General features: G+C 37.6%; 1 protein-coding gene across 1 annotated transcript; it reads right to left on the bottom strand.

The window, feature by feature from the left end:
• Positions 1-12,153: 12,153 nt before the first annotated feature.
• Positions 12,154-16,483, bottom strand: LOC132161824 (Ankyrin repeat family protein). Its single transcript, XM_059572020.2, has 4 exons — positions 16,447-16,483; positions 15,511-16,032; positions 14,531-14,940; positions 12,154-13,303 (listed from the first exon to the last, which is right to left on the bottom strand). The coding sequence occupies exons 1-4, from the start codon at positions 16,466-16,468 to the stop codon at positions 12,482-12,484; spliced, it is 1,776 nt and encodes a 591-aa protein (XP_059428003.1). The 5' UTR covers positions 16,469-16,483; the 3' UTR covers positions 12,154-12,481.
• Between the last annotated feature and the right edge of the window lie 2,889 nt (positions 16,484-19,372).

Raw genomic sequence — 19,372 nt, forward strand, 5'->3', positions numbered from 1 at the left:
AGGGGCAACTATTCTCGGTGGCGGAATATGACGGTAATACGCCACCAAATGAGATGAACTTTGACACGGCAGCATTTTGGGTTCGTATGTTCAAGTTGCAGCTCTCTTGTATGGGACGAGAGATGGGGTTCAAGCTGGGGGACTATCATCGGTGTAGTGGAAGATGTTGATACGGATGAAGATGGTATTGGTTGGGGTGAATAGTTTCGTGTTAAAGTGCAAATAAACGTGTTCAAACCATTGCCGAGAGGGCGGATTCTCAAACTAAAAAACAAAACGTTATGGATTCCTTTTCAATACGAAAGGATTCCTAAATTTTGTTTTCAGTGTGGGGTTATCCGCCATGATGTTGGGGGTTGTGCGAATGAAGAACTTCGATGGAAGCATGGAAAGTCGACAAAGAAGGAATATGGGTAGTGGATGAGAGCGGGCTCACCACAACGTCGGTCGGACCAAAGAAGGGGACGTTTCGATGATGATGGCTACTTCCATGAAACTGACAATTATCATGGTTCTTTATCGGGGTCGAGACCAGCAGATTTCCAACAGGCGATGGGAACGAATTTGGAAAGTAACAGTCATAACACAAGGAAAGAGACACGAACGGAGCAAGAATCCTAGGATTTTTATAAATTCCAAGGAAAAAACTGACGCTGCAATTGGCGATTTTTCAAGTGGGGAATATGATGTCTTAATGAGAGATTTGAAAGGAGCAGAAAATAAGGGAGCTAAAAGGAATTTGAGGAGTGATTCGAATAACTCTCAAAATGGAAAGAACGTGGGAATTACAGGGGGCACTGGAGGTGAGATAGTCCACGTGGGTGAGAATAAATGTCCTGCTAAGGGGGGCACGCAGAACTCACATGGGCAAAATTCTACACCAACCACGTCTGATTATGAGGGAGCTGGTAGCCAATTTTCAAAAGTATGCGAAGGGCCCTATGAACATAGTGACCCGGTCCTCTTGAGCAAGAGCCCAGGATCATTAAGAGGTTGGAAAAAGAAAGCCTGAGAGGTGCAACGAGACAACATTGCAGGGGCTGTGAATACGGTGACTTTCGTAAAGAGGCATGCTGAGGAGAAGGGAAGTCTTACTACTGCACCGAAAAATAAAGGGAAAACCATGCAACGACTGGGGGGCAGCCCGTATATGTTACGAGACGAGATGCATGAAGTTACAAATGGATTGGGATTGGCAGCGGCTGTGGCACAGCCCTGCCCACCGCAATGAGTATCCTCAACTGGAATTGCTGGAGGCTTGGGAACCCCCGGACAATTCAAGACCTTCATCGATTGGTGAAGACTAAGAAACCCAGAGTGGTTTTCCTCATGGAGCCTATCAAATTTAAAATGGGTTTTCAAAACATGTTTGTGGTTGATTGTATGGGTAGGAGTGGCGAATTGGTGCTATTTTGGAGCGATGAAGTGGAGGTTGAAATTTAAAATTACAGTAGGCGACATATAAATGCAAAGATGGCCAATCTTGCTATAGGTGTTCAATGAAAATTTACTGATTTCTATGGCCATCCAGAAGCTCATAAACGGCATGAAGCATGGGCACTGTTGAAGTATCTCAAGAGGTTTGAGCCATTGCCTTGGCTATGCACTGGTGATTTCAACGAAATATTGGATTTATCAGAAAAAAATGGAGGGAATGGTAGAGCTCGAAATCTCATGCAAGCTTTTAAAGATGCTTTGGAGTTTTGTGAGCTGGTTGAATTGGACTGTAAGGCGCCACGGTTTACTTAGTGCAATGGAAAAGAAGGCCAGGATATTATCAAGGAACGCCTGGATAGAGTAGTGGCAAATAAAGAATGGTGTGAAGCCCACCCGGAGAATGAAGTTTTTGTGGAAGCAGCTGCTGCATCGGACCATGCACCGATCCATATATCCCTCTCTAGTCCAGGCGGTGAAAGGAAAAAACGAGTATTTCGATTCGAGGCTAGTTGGGCGAATGAAGAGGGCTGTAAGCAGGTTATAATAAAAGTGTGGTGTGAAAAGTTGCATGAAAAAAGTGGATGGCAGAATGTGTTATCAAAATTGGAAAAGTGCAAAAAAGGCTTGTTGACTTGGCAGAGGGTGAATAAACGACCAGCTGGTCTTTTAATCCAAGAAAAGGCCCACCAATTGAAGACCTTCCAAGAAGAACAGGAACCATCTAACTTGTCCCAAGTCCGAGCAGTCCAGCAGGAATTAAATTCACTACTAGAGAAGGAAGACCTCCGTTGGCGCCAAAGAGCAAAAGAAAACTGGCTGAGATTTGGGGACCGCAACACCAAGTACTTTCATGCAAGTGCAAACCAACGACGGCGGGCAAATACCATTCATAAAATTCTGGATGAGCAGGGAAGGTTATGGGAGGACCAGGAGACAATCAGTAATGCCTTTGTCCAGTACTATACCAACTTGTTCAGCAGTTCTGGAACTCAAGATGCTGCAACATGCCTCTCGGGGATGGAGAATAAGATCATGCCAATTATGAATAATGAACTTTTGCAGGAGTTCACTATGGATGAAGTCAGTGCGGGTTTGAACCAGATGCCACCAATGAAAGCGCTGGGACCGAATGATTATTCAAGTTGTTTTTTCCAAAAAAAACTGGGCTACTGTGGGAGAGCAGGTTAGCCGGGCTGTTTGTTTTCTTTGAATAATGGTTTTATTAATAAAGACTTGAATTATACTTACATTGCTCTTATTCCCAAGAAAAAAAAATCCCACCTGAGTCACTGAATTAAGGCCTATAAGCCTTTGTAATGTGATTTACAAAATCATTTCAAAGGTTTTAGCAAATAGATTAAAGAAGGTGCTCCCCGAGATTATCTCTTGGAACCAAAGTGCTTTTATGCCGGGGCGCTTAATTACTGATAATATTTTAGCAGCATATGAGACACTTCACACCATGCAATCAAAAATGTGGGGAAAAAATGGTTTTATGGCCATTAAGCTTGACATGAGCAAGGCTTATAATAGGGTAGAATGTGGGTTTTTACTGGAGGTCATGCGAGTTATGGGATTTGAAAAATGGATAAGACTCATTATGATGTGTGTGACTTTAATTAACTATTTGGTTCTGGTTAATGGAGTTCCAAAGGGCCGAATTTTCCCTACTCGGGGAATTCGACAAGGTGACCTAATTTCGCCATATTTATTCCTCATTTGTGCAGAAGCCTTAAGCTCCATTTTCAGCCAAGAGGCACAAAATGGGGTTTTGACAGGTGTCCCCACTTCCAAAAGGGGCCCACGGATAAACCATCTATTTTTGGCATATGATAGTTTGCTTTTTTGCAGGGCATCTATCCAACATTGGCATCGAATGTCGAAAATTCTCAGTATCTATGAAGGGGCATCGGGCCAGAGGTTAAATAAATAAAAGACCTCCATTTTTTTTAGCCGCAACACTACAGCTGAAGTTAAAAATGAAATTTTGGAAGTGGCGGGGATCCCAATTACACAAAGGTACGACAAGTATTTAGGGCTCTCAGCTTTGGTGGGAAAATCCAGAAACAAAGCTTTCCAAGAAATAAAAGACAGTTTGGAAAAACCTGCAGGATTGGAAATTGAAATTTTTGTCTCAGGCGGGGAAGGAAATCCTATTAAAGGCAGTTATTCAGGCAATACCTACGTATAGCATGAATGTTTTCTTGCTTCCAAAGGGATTATGTAGGGAAATAAACTCTCTTATGCAAAAATTCTGGTGGGGACAAAAAGATAGGGAGCACCAGATCCATTGGATGAGCTGGGATTGCATGGGGTTACCCAAAAATAAAGGTGATATGGGATTTAGAGATTTATGGTGTTTTAATAAAGCCTTGTTGGCTAAACATGGTTGAAGACTTTTGCAATCCCCGGATAGTTTGACAGCTCAAATTTTAAAAGCCAAATATTATCCGGGGTCTTCTTTTCAGGAGGCGAAGCTGGGCTCTAAACCCTCATTTACTTGGCGTAGTATTTTCGGGGCACGGGACCTGCTCCTTGAAGGTTTAATGTGGCGAATTGGTAACGGACATGAAGTTCGAATCTAGGGGGAAAATGGGTACTAATTCCAACCACTTACACAATCCAATCCCCACCAAGGCTCCTTGACCCGTCGGCTAGAGTTTGTGAACTTGTTGACCAGGTGAATGGCTGGTGGAAACAAGATCTGCTTATGGAGCGATTCACAGCCGAAGAGAGGGAGGCCATCACCTCCATTCCAGTTAGCTTGACCCAGCAACCGGATGTAAAGATTTGGAGATGCACTAACACATGAGCTTTCTCTGTCAAGAGTGCATATCATCTCGCGAAGGAATTAGTCACAAACTCAAACCCCGAAACTTTGGTGAGGATAGCTAATAAGGCGATCTGGAGAATCTTGTGGAGGCTTCCCTTGACAAATGCAAAGAAAAACTTCATGTGGAGAGCATTCCAGAATCTGCTTTCGACAAAAGACAACATGTTGAGGCGAAAGGTAGTATTTGACCCCCTATGCCCCATATGCTACCTGGAAGCTGAAACTATCTTCCATATGTTGTGGGATTGTCCTTCTGCAAGAGATGTGTGGGGTGCAAGCAAGAGAATATTCCAGAAATATTCTCACGGAGGACCAGAATTTCTGCAAGTGGCGGAGGATGTTTTACTAAATCATGGGCAGGAGGTTTTGTGCACTTTTATACGTACAACATGGAAAATCTGGTTTAGGCGAAATGGGTTTGTTCATGGTGAAGAGTTTACTCATCCTGATAGTATTGTACGCGAAGTCCAGACCTCAACAGAGGAGTTTAGCCGGGCCCAGAAATTTCGGCGATCCATACAGCAGTAACCCAAGGTCCAGCCGAAGTGGGGTGGTCTAAACCGCCGATACACTAGTGGAAGGCCAACTGGGATTTTGCAGTGGATAGAGCAAGTAGCCGAATAGGAATGGGCATTGTGGTTAGAGATACTAGAGGAGAGGTAATGGCTGCAAGGTGCCTCATGAGAAAGGGGATAATTGACCCAACAGAAGGGGAAGCTTTTGCATCACTACATGCGGCAAGAATGTGTCAAGAATTGGGAGGCCAAGCGATTATTATGGAGGGTGATGCAAAGAACGTTGTAGAGGTGATCAACTCTAATACATACTATGGTAACCGCTTTGGACACCTTGTGCAGGATACTAGACAGATTTTACAAACGTTTCCACGGTGGAAGTGTGCCTATGTCAATCGGAGTGTGAATGTTGCTGCTCACAATTTAGCAAATGAGGCAACTAACTTGATATAGATAGAGATTGGGTAGGGATTACCCCTGATTGTATCTATGATACTATTGAGAGTGGGAAATTTTCTCCTCTTCACGATTGATTAATTAATGAAAGCCATATAGTCTTTTCTCAAAAAAAGAAAAAAAAAAAGAAAGTCTCTTACTTAAAACCTTATTTTATCGTCTTCAATAAAAATTTGACACATTAAGTAAAAGCAATAAATACAATAGAGATGAAAACACCATATATTTAATTCAAATCAATCACATAAACTTTTTCATTCATTCTAACCTAACGCCCACCACCCACCTCCTAGTCCCCAATACTAGAGTCTAAAAAATCAACCAAGATAATGGCTCCGATAATTTTGTCAACGAGTATTTTGTCACGACAGGAAAGCGAGTTCAGCCTCATTTTTCCTCTTTTTCTTTTTCCACCCTTACAAAGGGTGACGAGTGTGGATACCAAAGGTGAGGAGGGAAGACCCACCTCCCCCACTTCTAGTGGAGAGAGGCGGCTTCAGAGTCCAACCTTCACTTTTTTATTTTTCTTTTATCAAGTGGCCGGGGACAATCTCTATTTGTTTATGTGCATGAATGATTGGGCATGGTTTTTAATTAGAAGGTGTTTTCTTACTTGTTTTTAAAAAACTGAGCATGTATTTTCAAAATATTTTCATATGAAGGTGGGAAAAAAATTAATGTATTTTGTATTTTATTTTATCAAATGTTTTGCATTTTGAAAATTGTTTAGGAAAACAAAAATTGGGAAGTATTCTAAGGCGATGCTTAATAACCTCTTTTGAAAGGAGATTTTTATGTGACGTGATATAAAGGCCAAAAAAGATTTTGAATTTTTGGTGAGGGAGAAAAGTTATTCGATAATATTTTAACTTAAGGAAAAAAATAAGTGTTAAAGAACTAAATAAATAAACTAGAAAAATTTTTAAACTGACGTGGTAAGGATTTTTAAATTAAAAAAATGCAATTCTCTCTTCCTTGTCTGCCACGTCAATTTGAAAAATTTTTTAAGTTCATTTGTTAGACTTCCTAACACTTTCCTAAAGAGAAAAGGTATTTACAAACGGTTACATCTCATAAAATTAAAGTTAAAAAAAAAGAAAAGAAAATAAATAAATAAATAAATAAAAATCAGAGTGAGAAAGAGAAAAAATGGACCCACCACTTTATTCACTCGCTTACACGCTACTAGAAAAGTGTGGGCCAGGAAACAAAAAATGGTAGGTGTTTATTTTTTTAATAATATGTAAGATGCACATGAACTTTTAATATTATTTATTTTAACTTTGTCTATGTTATTAAAAAAATATGCGTATCTCACATGTTCAAGTGACATATATTATTTTTATAGCCTGAATTAAAGGAAATTTCTCTAACCCAATTTGAAAATAAAAAAAAACTGTCCTAAATTTAATACCACACAATAATCCGGTCCAACACATCAAGTAAGACCACGTAATCAAAGACGTCAAGAAGCATATAAAAAAAAAATTAAAAAATTATATGAATTTCATTCACCAACAAGATAATAGAGCAATTTGTAAAATACAACTACAAATTTCTCTTGTTCAAATTTTATCTGTAAGAGCATTTTCAATGGAAGAGGTAAATGTTACTTTTATTTAAAACAACTCTTCAAATGTTTAAAAAACTCACTACATTAGATTAACAAAAAAAAAAAAAAATGTAAAATAGATATTTGATGGGAAGAGATAAAAAAAAAGTTAAATGTAGCAGCACTTTTCAAGAGAGCTATTTTATTTTTTATTGTTTCTCTCACTTATTTTCTCTTTTTCCCAAATATTTTCTTACTTTTTCTCTGACATGTTTTTTTTTTTCCCAAAACTTTTTCCATTTTCCCTCTCACATGTTCTCTTTTTTTACTTTTAATAATATTTAAATGATATAGATAAAAATATAACTAATCAAATGTAGGAGAGATTTAAAAATTCATTAACTAAATTAGATGAAATACGTTTTGAAAAATCATTTTGCATAAAAATTTGACTCCTCCATCAAGAATGCTCTAACTTGTTTATAACAGCCTTTATTAGTCCATGCCCCCACAAAATTTGCATTCCTACTAATATGACCAACCTATCAGCCACATTATGAAACTACTGATTAGTCAAATCAGCTCACTTAAAGCATAAATTGTCACTATGATAGAAATAGCGAAGGGAATTGCGAAATTGATAAAGTACTAAAAGAGAAGATTAAAAATAAAAAAGTTACGGAATCAATGACTTGACAGCAGATAAAGATGTAATTCGTTAAAATTTGATGTAGATCTAAAATTGATTGGAACAATAATTTTTTATAGATATTATCTTATAATAGCTAATAATAGCTTGTGTGTGTTATAAATAATTAGAGAATGGAGGCATGATTGCAGGCTTTTTATTTATTTTTTATTGTAGCCGTGGAAGAGACAAAAGGGGGGGGCGGTTGACTGAGCCACAAGCTGTTGGTCATGGCCGCCTTATCTTCCCACGTTTGTTTTGGTCTTTTTTCAGAACACGTTGACGCGCATTTTGTTACAAATTCATGCACCAAGGCCCACAAAACCCCTATGCTTTCACACTTGCCGTGTGGGGTCCAATACCATGCTCGGCCACGCGTCCGCTGCATGTTACACGCCTTTTAACTAGAAGTCTAGAAGAATGCTATTTTGCATTTATTCATCAAGACATGTTGGACGTCATTAGGCTATATATTTTCCGTCCCATTTTTTTTTTAAAAAAAAAAATATATATATATAGTATGTGGGTTTAATAATTCAAATGATAAATTTGCTTTTTTATCATTTCAATTACTCATTATTCTTTCGACATACTCAGCTAACGTGAAATATTCAATTTACCTTTAGATTAATCATAAGCTTTGTTTGTGTTTGTGTAATTGTGTATAATGTTTGGTTGGAAAATATTTCCAATGAAATTATTTTTGTTGGAAAATTATTTTTATAGGGTAAATTCCACGTCACTGATGCTAATAGCTTTCCTAGATCTTATTCTCTAATTTAAATGCGCGAAAGACTCTTAAAAAGTTACATGCAATAGAAAATGAGAGACGGTAAAAAGGGTTGGTGATTTTTAATAACCGCTGACACAGAGGTCTGATAGTTTTTGAAAATGAGAAACTCAAACTCAAAAAATAATTTATAAAATTTAAAAATGAAAATCATTTTCCGTAACAAAAAAATTATTTTTTTGGTCTTTAAGTTTGACTATTATTTTTAGTCTATCTCACCAAACACCAAAAAAAAAATAAAAAATAAAATATGTAATAACAAGAGCACGTACACAATTATTTTATGATACAGAAGGTAATGATTCACCAATAAGAAGTTGATTATAATTAGTTAATATAAAAACATTAAGATGGTTTTATTTTAACTATATAATTAAAGGAACACTCGAATAGGGAACATGATTATTTTCAGTCTAAAATAAACTGAAAAATATTTCGTTAATGGTCAGAATCTCTTTAAACATTTGTCCCATTATATATATATATATATATAAGGGGTGACTTCGGCCAACCCATGGCCTTTGGGGGTAGTTGAGTAGTTTGGCCATCCGAAGGGCCAAATTTTTTTTTTTTTTTTTTGGTTTGAGTTTAGGGGGTGGTTGGACTACCCCAAGGGCCATGGGGTGGTCCGCCATTGTGGCAGCTCTCAAGTTAATCCCAGCTAAAATGGGGTGGTTCGACCACCTCCTATGATTAAGATGGATGGCCAGTCACCCCTAATTTTTTAATTAATTAATTTTTTATTTTAAAATATTATTTTATTATTATTATTTTTTATAATAAGACATGTGTCTGTGGGTCTAAAATTTTTAAGAAAAAATCTTACCCATAAATTAAATATTTTTCGGTCCATTATATGGACCATCTAAAACTGGTGGACCTGCCATTACCATTAATTACCACCAAAACGACCACAGAAAACCAAAAAAGAGAAAAAGAAGCCTCCGGAAGAATCAATGCGATGTACCTGAAGTCGCCGACAGCTGTTTGTGCCCTATAACGTTGTCTCCACAAGTCGAATTTGCATAAAGCAATTCAGATATGTCTCATCAGCAATTCTAAAAGGCAAAACGTTTACCAGTAATTCTAAAAGTTATTGTCGTATTTTATTTTTATTATTTAAAAAATAAGATAATTTTTAAAATTATTATTTGATTAAACTTTAAAAATAATTAATTATAAATTTAATAATAATTTGAGAAGCAACATTATTATTGAAGTGACACAAAAAAGACTTCTAACATTATTGGACAGAAACATGAGTTAGAAATTTGTTTTTTAAATGGCCTATATCTACGACTACGAGTAATGTTACAAGTCCATCTTATGTCACTCTTGTGTCTCTTTAAAAATGATGTGGTTCTTAAAATCACCATTGAACTTGTGATTGATCATTATTGAATTTTGATCAAATGGTAATTTTAAGAGTCATTTTTAGATGAATACAAAAGTGACACAAAAAGACTTTTAAAATTACTCTACATCTACATATATAATTATACAATATTATATGTTGCCAAATAAGATATGGCCCATATGGGTGAGCCATTGACATATTTCTAAAAGCACCTCCTTTTTTTTTTTTTTTTTTTTATTTTATTTTATTACATGTGGTTGAAGACTTGAAGTCTCCTCTCCAAACCCCAACACTTATATATATATATATATATATATATATATATATATATATATATGTGTGTGTGTGTGTTGGGGTTTGGAGAGGAGACTTCAAGTCTTCAACTACACACACACATATATATATATATATATATATATATATCTTATCATTGTATAAGACACTAGAGATAAGTGAAAGATTTTATGAGTTTATTAGACATTCTAATTTTACAGATTAAAAATGTAATTTGAAATAAAATTATAGAAAATATATTTTTAAAAACTAAATTACTTATTTTTAAATCAGACACTTTTTTTTTTTTTTTTTTTTTTTTTTTAAGGAAAATATCACACACGTTTTGAGATCCAAGAATCGCTACGTTTTCTGTCAATAATAACGGCGTGTCCTCTCTTTCGTTATTTTCTTCAATAGTTTGGCATGAGATCCTTGAAAGGAATAGTACATGTGGAAAAAGTGTTGAGGCTGGTGGAGGTCAAACGATCAACGAGGGAGCCAATTAGAAGAAGGCACGTGGAGTTGGAGTCCGTAATCTTGAAGAATGTTTTAAGTGATTATGGGCGGGTTGTTAATAAAACGGTTTGGGCTGTTAGGTTTGTTAGGGCAAGTTGTTAAGTAGTTAGCCCGCATGCTTTTTTTTTTTTTTTTGGAAAGAAACTTCATGAATTAACCATCTCTTTCTCTCTCTCTCTCTTGCATTCTTTTTCAATCTTTTGAATTAAGTAGTGGCTGCATCGCAGCGTTTGAAACCTAAATTTCCACCAAATTCAGCTGCTCATTTGCTACCATCAAAAGCCTTTTTCGTTGGATGAGTAAAAGCTTGTGGCTGTGACACAAACTACATGGAGATCTAAGCCTAAATCAGATATATATAGAATCAATCTCAAAGACAAATGGTAAAAACAAAGGTTGCCTTGGGAATGTGGTCCTTTGCCGTTGACCGAGCGACTTTTTCCAAGCTAAAAAAACTAATTTTTAGTATTTTTATTTTTATTTTAGTAAGGCTAATTTCGTCATTTTTTTTAAAATTAGGAGTACATTATCATTGTTTTGGTAGTTTGGGAGGTAAATTGTCGCAATTGATAGTTTGGGAGGTAGATTGTCATTAGGGTGGTAGTTTGAGGGAGTTAAGTGGACTTTACCCTTAATTTTCTTATTTAAAGTTATAACATTAAGTAAAGAGGAATTTTATTTCTAATATAATATATATAGCTTCAATAATTGTTATTCTGAGTTTTGATATATATATGGAGTAATTTTAGAAGTCATTCTCGTGTTACTCATATATATGTGCATTTATTTGTACATGAGTGTATTTATAAATATATGTGTGCATAATAAATTTATATACATACATATAAACTCTAGATTTGATTAAAGAATTTAAGATTCAAGTTAATTTGTTTGTTTAACTCTAATGATAAAATCTTAACAATAATTAATATGGATTTAAATAAATAAATAAATAAAAAAAGTCATGATATTCACTTTATATAAAAATAAATAAACAATCGTCATCAAGCTTTAGTTCACTCGAAAAATAAATAAGTCAAAATTGAACAAAATATTTAACTGGGTGATAAGTTCGAACAAAGCTTGTGTTCGAAATAAAATTAAATGATTAGAACATGAACATTCATTGCTCGGCTCAACATCCCTAACAAGCTTCCTAATAGTCATAGGCTCATAAGCTGAAACCAAATACATTAAAATGATAAATGCAACCGTTTGATCAATATTGCATGGCTCTTCAGTTGCGTACTTAATCATCCAGAAGAACCAGAAAATCCAAGAAGAGATTGTAAGAACAGAACATGAGAAGAGTAAACATAAAGTAAGGCACCAGGAAAAGAAATGAGAATTACCACAAAATTCCACCTTGGCATCAAATCTGTTTTTGAATGAGTACCATTGACCTGAATCATCCGATTGGAACTCTACCTCTTATCTGCAAAAGCAAGAACATTCGAATAGCCATTCCGGGTTAGTTCAAATTACTAAAAATATTTTTCAACCAAAAGACAATGTTGGACCAACATTTGATAACCTGCGACAAAATTTATCATCAATCAACCTGCAAAAGAAGCAGCCCATGAAAAGGGCTGGGGGAGCACGGGTGGAGTATAAGGATCAAAGTGTGCACTTTGAGCATAATCATAAGAATTACGTCAGCATAATGTATGCAACTGCAGATGTGGAATATCACTCAACAGACATTCACATTTGCAGGCCAAAAAATAAGAAGAAGAATGAGTAGATTCACAATAAAAAATTGGATCTACAAATAACCAAACGCTATGTTATCTCAATTGGGATACCATAATTCATATCATCAATCATGTATATCATACAATAACCACATCATATTCTCAATTGTTTCCTCTAAAGATTCGGGATTACTGACTAGTTTTGCTCCAAACAAAGATTCCTCTGCTTCCAAGAAAGCCATATCCATATGCGACAACATTCTTATCCTGAGATTTTGTATCAACAGCATGAAACCTCTTCTTGCATAAACTGCTCTCTTTCTTTTCTCTTCTCTTGATATGTCAAAAGTCAAAACCAGGCTTAATATCAAATGGCATAAATTGGGTTTACTTCTGTATCAGACTCAGAGTCATGCCATGAGTTGGTTCGACACCTTGACAACTCTCTCTTCCTCACTCTACGAGTCCGTTTGGACCTAACCACGTAAAATGTCATGGTTCCAAGTACTCCTGCCATAGTGACTGCCCCTATAACTGTAATAAGAATTGCAGCCCACCGGTTATGTCGACCAACCACTATGTAAGATGAAGAGATAAATGCAACTGTGGTGCAAACAGAGGCCAACCACATCAGCTTATTGATCACCTCCACAACCTGCCTCTCGGACTTCATCTCCCCTCTGACAAGTGTGATTTGTACCACCACGACCGCCAATGACGTGAAGAGCGCGATAGCATTAAAGATGAAGAAGATCTTGAATGATGGACTGCTCGCCGTCACAGCCTTCCCACTATCCTCATCACCACCAGGAACAGTAAAAATTGCTGCAAATGCAACGGTGGCAAAGAGCACAGCAACCACTGTGACTGAGTTGGTGGCGTTGTTGATTCCTTCTCTGTGAAGCTTACGGAGCTCGTTGGCAATTCCATTCATGTTCCTGTTGGTTTTGCGGGTTTGTTCAAGCTGTATGTGTACATCTTTTTTAATTTCTGTGACAGTTTTTCTAAGCTCATCTCGTGGCTGGTTAAGTTCATTTGCTCTAACAGCACCATAACCAGCCAAGCACTCTTTGATTTCTGAGGCTTCTTCTGAGAAGGGGAGTCCTTCAGCTATGTCAAAGGCTGTTTTATGGTCTCTTGTTAAGGCATTCACATTAGTGTCAGGAAGCAGTAACAGCTCATTCACTATCTGCAAGAAATAATGTGTCATAATTGCTGAAGTTCAATTGACATTTTAACATTATGATCATTATGGATTGCTAAGTATTTTGCATCCACACATGACAATTGATGGGGTATATACATCTAAATTTATAAAATGAAAAAAAAAAAAATGCAAAGTTATAGGAAGATACTTGATGGAAATCAAAAGTCAGAAAAACGAAGCCCAATAGAGCCACATGAATCCCATGGCTTGTTATGAATGCATGATCCATCGTATATCACCAGTCATGTTATATGTGAGACAAATAAAATCCAAACCTATATCATGATCCTCTCAGCTGAAAAGACTCCTTTTGTTTTTGGAGCGATAGCTTGAGGATTGGGGGTTTTGGAGCTCGAGTATAGTTTGTTTCTGAACCAATTCTCAGTGGAGTACATTAAAGGTGCCTTTGTATAATTTTTGAAGTGTATTTGATCCATCTTTGAGGAAGAATGGCTTCTAGAAACCACTAATTCGAATTCTAGTGGCTTATTTAGGGTGAATGTCCTCAGAAATGACCCCCCTTTCGTGTAATTCTTGCAATTGGCTATAGCAGCAAATTAGTTCACTTGGTGACCGTTTATCCTACAAAAAATCATACAAAAGACAGTATTTGGCATTTGATAATTTCCATTGGTACTCAGCTCATCTCAGAATGTGATGAGTTGCCTATGAGCTAAGTTTGGGCCAGCCTGACACAGCATATCTCTTAGAGAATACATCTATAAGAAATGTGTTACATCGACATTTGATGACTTAACCAAAGGCCCCGTATCCTTGGTAGTACTTATCCACCTCTCAAAGGTGTAGGTCTATCATTCATCTCGGTATGGATAAGGGATTTAAGGAGTTAGGGATAATCATTCGTCAGGATGAATACAAAAATAGAAGATATATTGTGGCCTCACCTCAAGTAATTAAAGTAATATCTCATGTTCTAGTATCATTATGTTTCAGGTCGAGCTAAGCTTAAGAGTAAGAAAGCAAAATTCAAACTTGTATCTCAATGCTTTGTCAAGATTTCCTCAAACCAGCCCCAAATAAAGCTTGAAGCATTTAATTCTGGGAAGAACTAGAAGTTACTTGACCATCTCAGCCTGATTTGCACCCTTCGCATAAGGATGAGAAGCATCAAGTTAAGGCGATAATCATAACTGTGGTAAGAAAACAGCTATATCCAAACAGAAGAACTTTAGCAATAACAATGACTACCTCTGCACGCTTTTTCCTGGTGGCTACATGTAACGCAGTATTGCCAAACTTGTCTGGGAGCATGACAATAGCTGCATCTGCCTCAAGAAGCAACCTCACCACGTCACAGCTAACCCCTTTCACAGCCATATGCAGAGCGGTCTGCCCTTTCTTATCTGTCCTTCGAGCTAATTGTGGATCCTTGTCAAGCAATGCTTTTACCACGTCTACATGCCCCTGTCGGGCAGCTAAATGTAATGCATTCTTCCCATTGGATCTTGATATCTCCAGCAAGCTAGAATCTGTTGACAGCAATTCATTAACTACTGCTGTATGTCCCCGTGTGGCAGCAGATATCAGAGGGGTTGCATTTGACTGTCCAAATGTTTTGCTTAGCCTGGGGTCATGGTCTAATAGCACCTGGACAATGGCTGCATAAGATAGTAAATGAGTTGCGGATAGCCCAGAAAGCATGCAAGTTGCAATAGACATTCAATAGCTGCACATATTGAACAATGGACACAGCACTACTCCAAAATTCAATTTAGAAAGAATGTAAACCTATTTTTTTAGAAGATTTAATTTTAATAAATGCTTTAAGAAAACTGGGATATTAATCTTAGGATTAGATAATGATCTTAACCATAATGGGCTTTGCTCTACGGATCTAAAGCTCATTGTTTATCCCTCTTTCTTAAACCGTATTCTGAAACACATAAAAAGTCATTCCCTTATCAAATTATCTATAGAGCCATGAAAAGATTCAACAAAAGATTTTTTGTCTAAGAATATGCTAAAGGCATGTCATCATCATCAATTTAAGTGAAATGAGAGGCGAATAAGAGAAACAATGTTAAAATTCAAAATTTTTGCTCTAATACCTTGCTAAATCACCGCTTATCTTTAAAAACTCACAAACTTTCTAAACAGCGCTTAATCAAACAAAGCAATAGTGAGACCAAAGATTACATTACACCACAAAATCAAATTCAAGGGATTACCTTGGTGACCTTGACTTGCAGCAATGTGCAGCGGATCAAACCCAGAACGATTCTTCAACAAAATGCCCTCCTCAGTTGTATACTGCAGCAGCTCCTTCACCACATTAAGATGCCCCTTCTCGGCGGCAGAAAACAGGGCCGTCTCTCCCAACTCGTTCACCTCATTCACGATCGCCGACCTTATATTCAGCACCTCGGCATCAAACTCCGCGCCGCTCAGAGTCCCCACCATCTGCGAATCGATTTCTCCGAGAATCTGCTTCACGGCGGCCAAATCGCCTCGTTGCGCAGCCAAGTGGAGCTCCGTGTCGTTGTGGCGACCGGTCACCTGCTTCACGAACTTCTTCTTATCGATCCGCTTGCCGGAATTCGATACAATGAGGGACTTACTGGAATTGGAAACCAGCAGAGCCTTACCGGAACCGGATAAAACCAAAGTTGGCGTCTTCGGAGTTGGCGGTTCGGAGAGAGTGCCGGCATTCAGGCCCAGGCCCATGCCCTTCTCCAGATCCGTCTCGCCTCCTTCACAACCAACCATTTTGATTAGAATAAACCCGTGAGTACAAATTTTGAACCAAATTGATTAGAAATAGCGAGCAAACTAAGATCTTAACCTCAGTTTGGTTTCCGAGAAAACAGAGGAAAAAGAAATGACACAAAGGAGGTTCTACATTTTCCAAAAATGCCGTGGTTTTAATTCTGAAAAACCACCGTTTGAATTCCGAGAAAACTTAGTAAAAGGAGATGCTACATTTTCCAAAAATCGTTCAACTTAGCTCAGGAAATGTACGTTCAATACCAAAAAAACCGAAACAAAACGTAAAATCAAACCATTCTATTTGATTCCTTTTTCTTTTCCTGCGCTTTCTCAGCAACCAAAAAGGGCATTATTACATCACAAATTAAACGACAGAGAGGGGAGAGAAAGAGAATTACCTTCTTCGCATATTGACTCCATTAGGAGATCGTTGAAAACAAGCCCTACCGTTTCATAATTATAAGAATTTATTTATTTGTTTATATGTTTTCATAGGAATAAATTCTCTGGAGAAGAAAAGGTGGCGGGAAAAGACCAGAGGGGTTGGGTTCGCCGCCGGACGGGAAAGGAAAAGAGATATGGAGGCGGATAACTAAAAGAATATCAGACGGTTAACACCGTGGGGTCTACCATTTTGACCATCGAGGGCCATGTCAGCTTAATATCAAATTAACAATAGTAATTTATTATTATAAAAGTAAAATTAACAATAGTAAAAAAGCGATATCTTGGATATATCTAATAAGAAGCTACTACCGTATAACGAAATAACGGCCATTTTTTGGCTCACCAGCCTGGCATCTTCAAAGTTATAACGGGTCTTTTCTTCAAATACTGTGCAAGATTTCTTCAAAACGGTCTTCTTTTAAGGAATTAAACCATTCTCAAAATATACTTCTAAGGACTCCAACTAACACCTAAAAAGAGAGTATTGTCGGCTCAATTCCCTTATCTGAGGTGAAACGTGGCATTTATTTTCTTTAATAGGGTTATACCATTTTCAACATCATATCCTTTAAGTCTCTTATTTGTCCAACCCGTCTCATCACATATATTATTTGCCTTCTTCAACCTTACCATTGTCCGCCATTGTTTTCTTTCCTTTCATCGTTGGCTCGATATCATCCACATGATTTTTTTCCATTTTTACTTTCTTAGGGTTGTGTTTCTTCAGGCCTTTGTCGCTCAAATCTCTTCATTCAAGTTTTTCATTGGTGTGGGTTACATATCTGTAAATCCGCCTAGGACATTATCAAATACCAGATCCTCTACTTCCAAGTGTACTTTTCATTATGAGTAAGAAAAACCATAACTCGCCTTCAGAGAATTCTAATAATTGCTCTAATCTTCAATCAAAGATGCCCCAAAGGTGGTCACTAAGTCTTATGCCGAAATTCTAACCATATCACCCTCTAAAGTCTAATCCATTAAGAGTGTGCCTGGCCCTGCAACTTTGCTGGCTAGTAGCGTGTTTCTAAACAAAATTGAAAAAAGTACCGCGTTTGAGAGTGTAATTGAATATATATATATATAAAAAAATTTTTTAAAAAAATCATGGTTTTATACTATAGACAATGGGTGTGTTTTAAAAAACGTAGGATTTTAAAGATTAAATTGTTTAATCATTTAATTTATATTATAATAAAATGCGGAAGAGTTTTCTCTCTAGACAACCCTAGATGAGAAGGTACTGATTTTTCCAAGTTTGCCTGTGAAAGCATATAGTCTTGACTTGTATTTTTTTGATTCTGTATAGCGGACAATCTAGCTATAATGTGGGAGAACTTATCATTGATGGAGGATGAGGAATGGAGTTATCTTTTCAGAGCGAGGAGTTGATTGAAGGGGAAACTTTTGGTCAAGCTTGTGTGTTGGCAAAATTGGTGGCGGACCGAATGATTAGGAGAGAGACAATTCAATCATCTCTTATGCAATGGTGGAAGTTATCGGACAGATTTACTTTCAAAGTCCTTGGGGAGAATTTGTTCTTGATCAAATTCGGTGATCCAAAGGATAGAGAAAGGGTGATGGAGGGGAGGCCGTGGGTCTTCGAAGGGAACCTTTTTCTCCTTGAGGATTTTGATGGAACTAAATCGCCATCACAATTCACTTTCGATAAGGCAGCCTTTTGGGTGCGGATGATCAATATACCATTAGCTTACATGGGAAGGGAGATTGGTCGCAAGATTGGCACCTCTATAGGGGTGGTTGAGGCGGTGGATACAGATGCACGGGGTATGGGGTGGGTGGAATTCCTCAGAGTCAAAATTTTAATGGATCCAAAAAAACCCCTTCAGCGCGGCAGGAAGATTAATATTGAAGGAAACGTTCATCTGATTAAATTTCAGTATGAGCAGTTATCTAAATTTTGCTACCAGTGGGGGACGATTTGTCATGGAAGACTCGAGTGTCCTCGGAGAAGCAATTTCCGGTAGCAAGAGACCAACCAATATGGGTAGTGGATGAGAGCCCCTTCACCCACCAAGAGAACTGAGCGGAGCAACAACTGTTTTCTAGCAAAAAAGGGACCTGTTCCTTCAACTCATAATAAGGTGGCGGAGGAAACTTCTAGTGAAACCGGCGGTAAGGGAGGTGCTGCCGGCGAGTCTCTAGTAGGTGGGAAACCAAAAGCTTGTTATGGGAAAAGCAGCTTTTTTGGCGAATATCAGGGAGAGAATTGCGGAGTTGATAATGAGAAGATTGATGGAAATAATGGAGATTTTGTTTTTTCAAAAAAAGATATGGGAACGGCTCCTTCAAATAATGCTACGGGACATAATTTTGGCAAATCAGGATATTGGGAGGAGGTTAAACAGGTTTCTCACAAGGAAAGTGGGCGTGATACAAAACTTAATGGCGACACCACGATGTATGGAGACAAAAGAGGAAAGACTGACCACGTTACTGAGTGCCAAAAGGAGACTCTCTTAGACTAGGAATTATTTTCAAGGAGCCCAACTGAATATATGGGCCCATTTATCTCTGAAGTGGCAAGGTCCATCAAGGGAATCAACTGCAAGCCGTAGATAGCCTAGAAAAGCCAAGCACGAAGAAGAGAGACTGTGGAGCTTTTGACAAGCTGGTAGAGACCTTTTCTGGACAGACAGAGGAGAAACGGAAAAAACGTACTTCAAAGGGAGATATTAATTTGGTGGAGTCTAGAGAAATTGATTGGAATGGAGGTTTGGAAAATTTTAACAATGGTTCGGGGATGGCGGTGGCTGTTGAATAGCCCCGCCGACCGCAATGAGGATCCTAAGTTGGAACTGCCGAAGGCTTGGGAACCTTCGGACAATTCGAGACCTATGCCTTTTGGAAAAGGAG

The sequence above is a fragment of the Corylus avellana genome, chromosome 10 (genome assembly GCF_965113065.1).
Source record: "Corylus avellana chromosome 10, dhCorAvel1.hap1.2, whole genome shotgun sequence".
Lineage (NCBI taxonomy): Eukaryota > Viridiplantae > Streptophyta > Magnoliopsida > Fagales > Betulaceae > Corylus > Corylus avellana.